General features: G+C 40.9%; 1 protein-coding gene across 1 annotated transcript in view; it reads right to left on the reverse strand.

Moving 5' to 3' along the window:
- Positions 1 to 8,628, reverse strand: part of Megf8 (multiple EGF like domains 8) — a 47,314-nt gene extending 38,686 nt beyond the window's left edge. Inside the window, exons 1-2 of the mRNA XM_075295987.1 lie at positions 7,961 to 8,628; positions 7,630 to 7,872 (exon numbers count right to left, since the gene is read on the reverse strand). Of these exons, the coding sequence (XP_075152102.1) occupies positions 7,630 to 7,872; positions 7,961 to 8,356 (639 nt within the window). The 5' untranslated portion in view covers positions 8,357 to 8,628. The remainder of the gene's footprint in view (positions 1 to 7,629; positions 7,873 to 7,960) is intronic.
- Between the last annotated feature and the right edge of the window lie 5,206 nt (positions 8,629 to 13,834).

Genomic DNA, 13,834 nt, shown 5'->3' on the forward strand with positions numbered 1-13,834 from the left:
TCAGCCAACCAAATCTCGAAAATATTGATTTCTATCGCCGATTACAATGGATCAAAATATGGCGAGTGATACTGTAATAGGATAACTACTTGAATAGAAACGAATATTGTATAAATAAACAAAAAAATCTTATAAATAATCTAAATTAGATTGCACGTAAATTAATTTCACACTTAAAGGTGGGTATTAAGCTCGAGTTTAGCCGTTAAAGCCGTTTAAGTCGTCATTATTTCACGATTACTTTTCTTTAATTATCCATTTTAAGGAATATAAACTTTGTGAAAATTTGCTTTGGGATATTCCCCATCAAGTTATAATGAAATCTGCGACAAATGTGTATAAAATTTTATGACGTATTTTACTCATTTAGTTTTCTCTTTAGTGAAAATTAGCGGCTAAACTCGAACTTAATACCCACCTTAAAATAGAAATAAATGTAGGTTGTTTAAGGGAGTTGGATTCGTGAATTACGTTATAATATATCCAATAGTCAATTCACATAAGGTTCGAAATCTACTAAAAGTGGATTTTAAGCCTCTTTTTTTTATAGGGCAAATGGCATTTGAAATTTAGTTTAAGCGCATTTTGGAAGTGTGATGTGAATGAGGTATAAGAAAGCATTTATTTAAAACATAATATGATAATGTCAATAAACACATTTATTATGAAATATTTGTGATAAAAATTTCTTAACGGAACAATTTTCAGAATTACCGTTACATTACATATTCTTTTTGATTTTTTAAAGTGCTCGATTATGTGAATAATTATACCTAATGGTACCATCATTTATTCTATTTTATTAATTCGTTAACTACAACTGCATAAAATTTGAGAATAACAATTCGAAAATTACCGAGAAGTATTTATTTTTGTTAGTGTTGTGCTCTTATATTTGAAAATAAAAGCCACTTGATTGATTTTTGTAAATTGATAGAGTTTTATTTAACAAATTATATTATGAGATGCGAGTGGTCACTAACGCTAACCGTGTAAAGTTAATACAAGATAAAAAGAGAAAGAAGCTCTAGCTTCTAGAAGAGCGCGTAGAACTAGACTGAATGTTCCGAGTTGCCATACCAGCAAAAACGTATGTTAATGCCATATCGGTTATATAACTTGTAGGGTAGCCCCTAACATCTCCCCCCTTAAGATGCCTACGGCGATCTAGAGGCAGTTTCCACTGGATGTCTTCGAGCAGTGATCCGCTTAGGGTGGAAAATTGGTGACGTTGGAGGCGTTGTAAATTCTTCATTAGACGGTGGTGGTGAAATGTTGAATGCCTCAAGTAATAGATCCAATGGCAAGTTCGAATTATCATCTGACTCATTCCGATGCTTTGAACTTCTTGGTCGTAATTGGTCAGTATGAGCTCTTACCAAGATATTGCGATCTCCAACTTGAATAAGCGTGTTGTAAACAACGTTTCCAACTTTTTCGATTATTTCGCCAGGAACCCAATTCCATTTATTACCTCGGAAGTTCTTGGCGAATACGAGATCTCCGCGTTGAAATGATCTATTCTTAGTCCCGTGTCTTTGATTGTACTGTTCTTGCATTTTTACATTTATTTCTGATGTTACAGTAGGTGGTTTTGACATTAGATCAAAGACTGTGCGCATTTTTCTGCCTATGAACGATTCTGCCGGACTTAGTCCGTTTGGTGAATTCGGGTTTGGTGTTGAGCGGTAGACATGTAAAAATGTTTGTAGTGCTTCAGAGGCCGTCTCCTCCCCTTCTGATTTTTTTAAAGCTCTTTTGAGAGTGTCTACGAATCTTTCCGCCTGACCGTTAGAACTTGGATGAAATCTCACAGTTCTAGTGTGTTTTATACCTCGATGGGTACACCAATCCTCGAATTGTGCAGAGCAGAATTGTGTGCCGTTGTCCGACACCAGTTGTTCGGGATTTCCGAATTGAGCGCAAAATGTATTGAGCATTTTTATTGTTGCTGTTGAAGTAATCGAAGTTGTCTCGCAGATTGTCGGGTATTTTGAAAATGAATCCACGATGATTAGATAATAAACTCCATTGACTGGGCCTGCATAGTCTATGTGGATACGTTCTAATGGACGTGCTGTATTTGGCCACGGACACAGATTTGTCTTGACAGGACTCTTTGCGTTGACTTGACAGCTATTGCAGTTTCGACTGTAGCCCTCGATGTCCTTGTCTATTCTTGGCCAATAGACGTAGCTTCTAGCTATAGCCTTACTTCTTTCTGCTGCTATGTGCCCTCTATGCAACTGCTTTAGAACGCGTTGTCTGAATACTTGTGGTATTATAATTCTAGAATTGAATAAGAGACAATCTTCTGTTTTTGATATAGAATCCTTTCGATTATAATATGGTAGAATGTCTGAATCGATTTGTTTTTGATTCTCAGGCCAGCCACTTTCAACATATGTCTTGACTCTTTGAAGAATTTCGTCGTTCTTAGTAGCTTGGACGATTGATTTGAAATCGATTGGTACTGTTGACATTGCTTCATTGATATCGCGTTGAATGTCGTCTTCAAGCGATATTGATGCCACTATGTAGTCGTCTGTCGGCTTCTCGTGATTGCTTATTAAACGAGATAAAACGTCGGCGTGCCCAAAATCGTTTGTGTTGGTGTACTTTATTTCGAAATCATAGGTGAGAAGGATGAGAGCCCACCTTTGCAAGCGATTTGCGGTGTACACTGGTATACCTTTTTTGGAGCCGAAGATAGCCAACAATGGTTTGTGGTCTGTGTGAAGGGTGAATTTTCTTCCAAATAACATCTTATGGAAGCGCTGGACGGCGAATATCAGTGCTAACCCTTCCTTTTCGATTTGGCTGTAATTTTTCTCAGGTTCTGTGAGAGCTCGTGATACGTGGTATACTGCTTTGATGTTATTGTCTGAAAAAGTATGATATATCACAGCGCCTATGCCGTGTGATGAAGCATCAGCTGCTACATGTATGGGAAGATTTGGATTATAGTGGGTCAGTAACAGATCCGAACTCAAGATGCGTTTGAATTCATCCAAACTGTTTTGACATTGTGCTGACCACTGAAATGTTTTGTCCTTCTTTAAAAGGTCGTCAAGAGGCTTTCGAAGCTTCCGCATGTTGTTGACGTATTTCCCATAATGATTAATCGAGCCTAGTAGTGATCTCACCTCTGATATGTTTTGTGGCACTTTGAGATCTTGTATGGCACGAATCTTTTCAGGATCTGGGCGTATGCCTGACTTGTCAATTACTTGGCCCAAGTACTTGATGCTGGTCTTGAAAAATTGGCATTTTTCGAACTTAAGTCGAAAACCATATTCCTGTAGTCTCTGTAATAAAAGATCTAAATTTAATTCGTGTTCTGATATGGATTTACTTGCGAGTATAATATCGTCGATATAAGCTCTGGAACCATTAATGCCTGTACATAATTGATCCATTATGCGTTGAAAAGCTCCGGGCGCGGATTTGACACCTGGAGTGAGGCGGTTGAAGCGATAAAGACCTTTGTGTGTATTGATCGTGAGGAGGTCCTTACTTTCATCGTCTACTTCGACCTGGAGGTATGCGTCTGAGAGATCCAAATGACTGAAGATGGTACAATCGTGACATTCGGCGAAGATTTCCTCGGGTGTTGGAAGAGGGTATTGATTTGGTTCGACTATACTGTTCAACCCAGTTGAATAATCGGCGCAAATGCGTATCTTTCCGTTTCTTCTGCTTACCACGATTGGCGCTGCATATCGAGATGAATCTACGGGTGTTATTATTCCCGCATTTTGTAGTCTGTCCAATTCGCATTCAATATCCCCCCTTACTGCGTAAGGTACTGGTCGCTTAGGGATATAAACTTCCTTGGAACCTGGCAAAAGTTTGATGTGCACTTGGGTCTTTGTGCAAAGTCCCATATTGTTGTTGTCGAAAACTTTTTGATACTTGCTCTTGAGTGATGAAATATCCTCGTTTGAAATTATACGATGACACCATGCTGAGATTGGTGTATCCCACAGATTAAAAGCTTCGATCCAGTCTATGCCCATAATATTGAGATATTCAATGTCTGAAATATAGCAAGGCAAATCCAAAGTTTTCTTCTTGATCTTTACATTGCACTCGAATTTTGCAATGATGTTGATTTTGTTTGTGTTAACATCTGTAGCGATGTCATCTGTTTTGTAGGCGGCAGGCTTGCCAATATTTTCCCACGTAGTTTGAGATATTATCGATATGTCAGATGCGGTATCGATCTGTAATCGTACCGAATGTCCATTGACGCTGATATCGATAAATTTCCGAGACTGTTTGAATTGTAACCGTTTTGTAGAAAAAACTGCCTTGGTATGGTAACTCCCTTTTGTGCTTGCTCGCTGCTTACCGCTGTTGTTCGCTTGCTTGCCCCGTTTTGCACTGTCGCAGTAGTAGTCTTTGTGACCAATTTGTTGACACTTGGCACATTTATGCTTGATGAAGGGACAGAATTTTGAAAAATGTAACTCACCACATAACCAACAGGGTGTTTTTGGAAGTTTTGAAGAGTTGTTCTTCTTTGCTGATTTGTTTACTGCGCACACAGCTTTCTCTTGTTGTGAAATGAGAGTGTTGTCTGTTTTGAGATCCAGAAGTCGTTGTGTTTCATCTACAAGATTGTCGAGATTCGTGGTGTCTTTAGCTTCATCCAGAATTTTTAATAATCTTAGACGGATGTCGTTGTCTTTGCTGGATTTCAGTCCCAGGACGAAGATGAGACACTTGAACTGGTCAACTTGCATGTCCCTGAGACGAAAAAGTTCACACTGGAGGTTGACTCGTCCAGCATATTCTTTGAAATCTTCACCCTCGGATTTCGACATTTGTAAACACTTGTAACGTTGCGACACTTCTGTCTCCACCTTCCCAAATAGTTTATTTAATTTTTCTATGGTGTCCTTTAAGGTCATCCCTGATGGCTTCTGTGGCAAAATGTAGTTTCCAAACCTTTCATGAACGTGGTTGGACATTTTCCTCCACAGGAGTGCTACCTTATCGTGATCTTCGAGAGTGACTGCCTCCTTCTCGAAAACGTGGACGTATCTGTTATACCATGATTGAAAAATTAAACCGCTTTCTGGTTCGTACACAAAATCCGTCATCGAATGAGCCAGCGACTCCATCAATGCTGCCTTTGATGTTTCTGGAGCGTCATTTGTCGAATTTGTATTTTGTGCTTGTATGAGTAGCGTTAGCTGCTTGAGGAGTTGCGTCTGTTGGTTCATTGTTGCCTGTTGATCGGCCAACAATTTCACAATTGTATCGTCGGACACTGATGCGTCTTCCATCATGATTATTGCAACACCAAAAACTTGTGAATTCACTCGACTTTCCTCGTCGCCACTTTTGTTGTGCTCTTATATTTGAAAATAAAAGCCACTTGATTGATTTTTGTAAATTGATAGAGTTTTATTTAACAAATTATATTATGAGATGCGAGTGGTCACTAACGCTAACCGTGTAAAGTTAATACAAGATAAAAAGAGAAAGAAGCTCTAGCTTCTAGAAGAGCGCGTAGAACTAGACTGAATGTTCCGAGTTGCCATACCAGCAAAAACGTATGTTAATGCCATATCGGTTATATAACTTGTAGGGTAGCCCCTAACAGTTAGTCATTGTAACTCGCCGCAATGTAATGCAACGTGTAATGACAGCTTTACTCCTGGTAATGTCAATTGTAATGAGATGTGGTTACCTAGTTTTTGCTGGGTATATATCACCATTAATACCAATAAGATTTTATTTCTTGAGCATTTTAAAGTTGCTTTTTCATTCTTGATATGACTACAACGTTGGCAGATATACAAATTTCCCCCAGTATTCTGAAGACGTTTTATAGCACACATATACAACAATCTTTAATTTTTTCTTCCTGAAACACAAGAATACGAATGTTCAATTGAAAAGTTAGCGTTACTTAACACGCAAAATTCTAAACTTGTTTGTGTGATTGCTAAATTATTAGAGTGTGTGTGAAAACGAATTTACATATTCAGATACGATTTCGACCAAGTATCTTTTATTATATTGCGTTGTTTATTGTACAGTATAGAGTAGAGTATAATTGATATGCTATATATCGGAGTTATCATTCTAAAGTTGGTAAAATGTTCCTTAAGCCTCCGAAACAGAGGCGTTACCTATTTTTAATGCTACGCTTTCTAATCATCAAATGATGTTATTATTAATCATATAAAGGGTGATTTGTTAAGAGCTTGATAACTTTTTTTAAAAAAAAAACGCATAAAATTTGCAAAATCTCATCGGTTCTTTATTTGAAACGTTAGATTGGTCCATGACATTTACTTTTTGAAGATAATTTCATTTAAATGTTGACCGCGGCTGCGTCTTAGGTGGTCCATTCGGAAAGTCCAATTTTGGGCAACTTTTTCGAGCATTTCGGCCGGAATAGCCCGAATTTCTTCGGAAATGTTGTCTTCCAAAGCTGGAATAGTTGCTGGCTTATTTCTGTAGACTTTAGACTTGACGTAGCCCCACAAAAAATAGTCTAAAGGCGTCAAATCGCATGATCTTGGTGGCCAACTTACCGGTCCATTTCTTGAGATGAATTGTTCTCCGAAGTTTTCCCTCAAAATGGCCATAGAATCGCGAGCTGTGTGGCATGTAGCGCCATCTTGTTGAAACCACATGTCAACCAAGTTCAGTTCTTCCATTTTTGGCAACAAAAAGTTTGTTAGCATCGAACGATAGCGATCGCCATTCACCGTAACGTTGCGTCCAACAGCATCTTTGAAAAAATACGGTCCAATGATTCCACCAGCGTACAAACCACACCAAACAGTGCATTTTTCGGGATGCATGGGCAGTTCTTGAACGGCTTCTGGTTGCTCTTCACTCCAAATGCGGCAATTTTGCTTATTTACGTAGCCATTCAACCAGAAATGAGCCTCATCGCTGAACAAAATTTGTCGATAAACACATTTCGAACCGAACACTGATTTTGGTAATAAAATTCAATGATTTGCAAGCGTTGCTCGTTAGTAAGTCTATTCATGATGAAATGTCAAAGCATACTGAGCATCTTTCTCTTTGACACCATGTCTGAAATCCCACGTGATCTGTCAAATACTAATGCATGAAAATCCTAACCTCAAAAGAATCACCCTTTATTACAAATTCACAGTGCTCCCATGTTGTTTTTATCAGTAAGTAGTCAGTTATGCTGGGAATATTATTGAATATTAAGGCTTCAGATATTGTTATTGTATATGAGGCGGAAGATATTTTTATTCTATATGAGAATACGTCTACATTAATTTTATTGCCAAATATGCTGGGATCTGAGCACGCTGATGAACATATTACTCAAAATCTATGCGAATGCACGTTCGCGAAAGTACATTCACTTCCATCGGTTGAAGTTAAATGTAGCAGTTTACGAAAATATAATACAAGGTAGTAAATTGTTTTTGCATGAGGATAAGTACTTATCGTACATACAGTGCCGAATATTCTATCTCTTCTCTTAATATTCTCAAAATTGACATGACATAATACACTCTATGTAATATAGAAAACGTTTCATCATCGTTTCTGCTTAAAATTCAAATATCTTAACAATGCTACTATATAAATAAATAGAAAAAAAAATCGTTAACTTACTTCTTCACAATGACACACACCCTTAAGGCATTTGCCTCTTCCTTCAGCTTCTCCACATTTGTTGGGCCCACCGCCACATATTTCATCTTCACAGTCTGGTCCCACCCATTCCCCATGGCAGACACACTGATGGCCTACACATTTCCCGTGACTATGGCAGTTATTTAGACAATTCGATATGTAGTAAGAAGCTCGAAATCCATCAAGAACATAGTTGGTATCGCTATACATTAAGATCAACATCTGCAATTAAACAAAATTGTATAAATTACCGTATTGTTGTTCAAATCCTTCTATAATTTTAATATATGTACTATGTGGTATTACTTACACTGCCACTGCGAGCAACCAAGCGCTGGGGTTGAGTACGTCCGCTGAAGCTACCGAGAAGTGTTGAGTTGAAGGAATCTCCGTCATATACGTAAATATAATCATATGAACACTCAGTGCCCATTGTATGAAACGTTAATGTTATGAACTGGCTATCATTGCGAGCCTTGATCAGCCACTCACAATGCGAATCCTGTGTGTAGTTGAAGCCGGCCGGACCATCGCTAATTTCGCCGTATTCCATTGTAAAAACTTTTCTACTACGATCACAGGGGGCATGATAATGTATTTGCTGTTGTTGACTTGGAGATATCAATGTAAGCCGCTGCTCACCCAGTAAGGTTGTGATGGTAGTAAGCAGCGCCAGTATTCGTATCAATCTCTTACTTGAAAGCATTTAAAGCGTTTCTCTAAACAGGAATGTTTCAATAAACTTGTTTTTTCACTGAAAACCAACCAATGCAAATCATTTTTATAATATACAAATGTTTTCTTTTTCAAACTTTCTTCACGAGACAGGGAATTTCTACAAATAGTTCTTGTACGACTGGAAACTGTTCGCAATGGGGATGATCTTAAATAGGTATATTGCACTAATTGGAAAAAAATTTGTTAACCAAGATTCATAATTCCATTTTTATTGTAAAAAAACTATAATTCTTGTGTTTACGATATACAATTCTTGTGTTGACAATGTCAAATTGACATTGACAGATCCAAATCAGAATACAAATACTGAATTTAACGCAATGCAAGTATTAAGTTAGTGCGGCGTTCAATAAACAATTCTACACTACGTTCAAATAAAGTACCGTTCGTATTACAGTTCACATAATGCACCGTTAACTGTTTCAGTTTATCCGGTCAATAAAGTGCCGTCCCGATTATAAGTTTTTCCGGACGGAATGTCTGTGTTTGTAATGCGCTTTACAGTTATTCCGGACGACAGTGCTCGTGTCGGACATATCCCATATATTGTTCACACTATAAGTTAAGTCCGAAGGCATAATCGATACTGCTGTATGTTTATGGGATCGATAACACATTTACCGATTATTTACTCATCGCCGACAAGTCGTATCGATCCGACACACTGTAAGATTCTTTACAAACATCGACATTCCGTCCGGAATAACTGATAATCTGTAAAGCGCCTAAAGAATCTTACATTGTGGCCGATGGTAGGAATTGTCGGACGTAAGTAAAATATCGGAAAATGTGTTCTCGATCCCATTAACAAGCTGCAGTATCGATTATGATTTCGGCGGCGGGTTCTACGCACCGGATTGACCCGATGGATACCAGCCATCGGCCAGCGGCTGCCACCTCAGTGTACGTGTTGTCTCGTCCATTTTTTCGTGTTGGAGAAGGTGCATCCCGGGGAGCCTTCTCCGCCTGCTTTTGGTCCGAGCCGGGATAGAGGAAAACCCCGGACCATGGTACTGTGCCGTCTGCCGAAATCGAATTCACCATCGCTCGGTTTCGGTGAGGTGTAACCGGTGCATGGAATGGGTGCACTTCCGGAATTGCTCCGGCCTAACATCGCTGCGGGAGTATAGTCAAACTGACTTCGTGGCAGGATGCTGTGCCAATGACAGCAGCAGTGGGTCATCTGATTATGTGACCCCACCGACTTCTCCCGCACAACAATATTCTCCGCCGCAGCATCTTACACCGAATATTGTTGTACCAGTTCCGGAGAGTGCATCATTTTTGCAATTTAATTGCAACGGGCTCCGTGGTAAGATTAGTGAGATCGTAGACTTTATGAATCGGAAAAGGATAAGGGTCGCGGCGATCCAGGAAACAAAGCTGAATCCCACCTGCAGCCTACGACATTGTGATGGGTACAATGTCCTACGGAAGGATCGCACAAGAAATGGAGGTGGTGGCCTGGCTTTCATATTACACCGTTCCGTGCAGTATAGACCTATCACGCTTGTGCTAGACACTAATGACCCGTACATGGAATGTATGGGGGTAGCAGTTAAGTGTGGGGCTGCCGAGATAGAGCTATACAATGTATACATACCGCCGGTTGGTAGCTGTGCTCCTGGTTATAGCCCAAACATTGAGTGGTTGTTGAGCGGGCATAACCGATTGGTTCTAGGAGATTTTAATGCCCACCATGAACTTTGGCATTCTCTCCTGGGTAATGACCAGAGGGGCATAGCTTTGGCAGAGCAGATAGACGACTCCACATTTTACACGGTGAACGAAGAGGCCCCCACGAGAATTATGGGTGACTGCAGCAGTTCGCCAGATTTATCGATAGCATCGCCTGGTCTGATAAATGACGTCTCCTGGCAACCCGTCATTTCATTGGGTTCGGACCACCTCCCCATAATTCTCACCATCAACCGACCCTCCGATTTCATAACCTCTGAACGCCGGACGTTTATTAATCAAAAGAAAGCCAACTGGGAAGGCTTCAGAGAATACACCGATCGCCGCTTCAGTGAGCTCCCGTCCCCCTCACATGTTCATGTTGCCCAGAGGGAGTTCCGGGACATCATCAACGCAGCAGCCGCTCGCTTCATACCCGCTGGTCGAATTGCCCAGGTGAGGCCCAACTTCCCAGCCGAAGCGGCGGGACTCGCAGACGAGCGTGATGAACGCCGTCGTGCTAACCCTGCTGATCCTAGAATCAGAGAACTAAATCTAGAGATTAGTAAGATAGTCGACGAGCACAAGCGGAACACTTGGTTAGAGCACCTGAAGCAATGTAACTTAGGAACAGGAACTGGTAAATTGTGGTCAACAGTTAGAGCCCTCTCGAACCCCTCCACAAGGGATGATGGGATTTCAGTCACATTTGGCGACGTGACTGTGACTGATCTGAAGAGGTGCGCCAAATACTTCAACCGACAGTTTGTCGAGCATCCCGAGAGTGATAGAGCGAAAAGGAGAGCCACCCGTCGTGTACGTGGTCTCCGAGCCGATGACACACCACAATTTACTGCAGCCGAAGTTACCAATGTCATCAACAGCGCGAAACCATCTAAGGCGCTGGGCCCTGACGGAATTTCAATGCTAATGCTGAAGCATCTGGGAATACTGGGAGTTGAGTACCTGACCAGACTCCTCAATTTGTCTTTGGAATCACACATTATACCCGATGTCTGGAAAATGGGAAGGGTGATTCCACTACTGAAACCGGGCAAAGATTCGAGCAAAGGTGAATCGTACAGACCGATATCCCTTCTTTCGCCAGTAGCCAAGACACTTGAGGCATTACTCCTCCCCAGCTTTGGGGAAAATTTTCCAGCTGTCCACCATCAACATGGATTCCGTAAGGTACATAGTACGACAACAGCCTTACATGCCATTTCGACACATATTAATAAGGGACTTAACCAGCCCAGGCCGTGTCAGAGGACGGTCCTCGTGGCGCTTGACCTATCGAAAGCATTCGATACGGTCAACCATGCCACATTATTTGAGGACATCGAGAATACGTCCCTACCGGCAGGAGCGAAGCGTTGGGTGCTGAATTATATGTGTGGACGCCAGTCGTACGTGGAATTCAGGGACAGAAAGTCAAGACCGCGTAGAGTTAAACAGGGAGTTCCCCAAGGTGGGGTGATATCTCCGGCACTGTTTAACCTCTACATGTCCTCGATTCCACCCCCTCCTGACGGCGTCGAGATTGTATCATATGCGGATGACTGTACAATCTTGGCATCTGGGCCCAATGTTGATGACATTTGCGATCGGTTGAACGTCTACATAGCTAATCTTACCAGTTATTTCACTGCGAGAAACTTGAGGATATCCCCCACCAAATCCTCAGCCACACTATTTACTACATGGACGGCAGAAGTGCGCAGGCAGTTGAATATCAGAGTCGATGGAGTAATAATTCCGACCACAAATTACCCCAAGATTCTTGGGGTCACATTCGACAGCCTTTTTAGGTCATCTGCCCATGCCACTGCAATTTGTAATAAGCTCCGTGGTAGAAACAAGGTCCTCAAGTCACTAGCCGGCAGTACTTGGGGTGCGGACAAAGAAACCTTGCTAACTACTTATAAGGCAATTGGCCGGTCAGTGGTAAACTATGCAGCGCCAGTGTGGACACCGCAGACCAGTGATACGCAGTGGAATAACATACAAACCTGCCAGAACGCTGCTCTTAGAACTGCGACTGGGTGTCTCCGCAGCACACCCCTGGATCACCTTTATGTGGAGACAAAGATCATCCCTGTGCGAAGACACAACTACATGTTGTCAAAGCAGTATCTCCTGGGTTGTTATCGCAGTAATCATCCAAACCACCATCTTATGGATACACAACCACCACCCAGGAACGTAAGGGTTGATATACATAATCTAGAGCGCGAGATCCAGCGCTATAAAAGAGAGCCTCTAGATCAAGCAGCGTACCAGGCAGGTTTGAACAGGATTCATGAGGATACTGTAGCTGAAGCGGTGAGAAGCTACAAGGTTAATCCTGTTCTTGGAGTCCGACCACCGCCCATAGCACCGGAGGAAAGAGACCTCCCACGGCAGACTAGGGTAGTTTTGGCCCAATTAAGATCAGGCAAGTGCAGCCGCCTCAATTCCTACTTATCGGTGATTGATAGCAGCGTAGCTGACGTTTGTCCAATTTGCAACCAAGGGCCACACGACACGCGTCATCTTTTCTCTCGCCCAGCCAAACCAACCCGACTTACCACCAGATCACTCTGGACACACCCCATCTTAGTCGCAGAGTTCCTTGATCTGCCAACAAGCTGATGTACCAAGCGTATAACATGAAATGGATGAGATCACAATAAACTGTTACAACAACAACAACAACATTATGATTTCGAGCATATGTCTGATGAGCCGTCCAGACTATAAGTTTATCGGGACGGAATGTCTGCGTTTATAAAGATATCAATATTCCGGATATGTTTGACACGAGCACTATCATCCGGATAAACTTATACAGCCGTATTCATAAAAAAAAATATCGACGTTTATAAACGATTGATAGACTATTTCGTGAAAAATAGAATTCATAAACGAATAATAGCTTACCAAACCTTATACTACGTTCGCACTAGGCACGAAATCTCGCTATTTAGAACTCAAATCTCTTCACAAATCTCAAGTGTTCGGACTGGCAAAATAACGAGATTTCGTTGATTTGAGGATTTAACTGCGATTTGTAAATATATCAATACAAACACAAACCCGTATGTGCACACGCACACACACATTCATCTACAAGCAAAATTGGGGCAGGGTTGCAAAAAGCGCATTTTTAGTACTAAAACCACAGTTGTACAAGACAGTATAGGGGATTTTTTTTTTTTTTGGTTTTAGTTCCACGTCAGTGTGTGTTGGTAGAGTCACATAGTGCTCATATACCAGGACTTGATGAGAGACATGCCAATATTTAGGGTCTATGTCTTAGTATAAATCTCCATGATTTGAATTGTAGGTCGTTATTACATTGCGTGATTTGTTTGACATTTGAGAAAAAATGGCGAGCTTTATAGCGAAATTTTATTGTGTTTGATGAAGTCAACTAATTCTGCAATATCCGCCATGTTCCGTTTTTGAAGGAGGTCAGGTAAGTTGTTGAAATGCTTGAAAATTTCAAAATTTGGTCGATTTTGTTCAAATTTTATACAGCTAAAAATTAAATGATGCTCATCTTCTACCACATTACAGGTGTCACATAAGTTTGATGGAGCTATGCCAATACGATGTAAGAATTTTTTGCAATAAGTATCGCCAGTTAATAATCTATTAATCGTCTTAATGTCGGTGGGAGCCATTGTTACATTTTTGAACCATTGGGTCTTCGGAGGTTCAGTATAGGGGATTTTGAAAAAGATTTTGTTGAAATCCTCTACGAACCAGCTGATATTTGCCCATA

The sequence above is a fragment of the Haematobia irritans genome, chromosome 2 (genome assembly GCF_050003625.1).
Source record: "Haematobia irritans isolate KBUSLIRL chromosome 2, ASM5000362v1, whole genome shotgun sequence".
Classification (NCBI taxonomy): Eukaryota; Metazoa; Arthropoda; class Insecta; order Diptera; family Muscidae; genus Haematobia; species Haematobia irritans.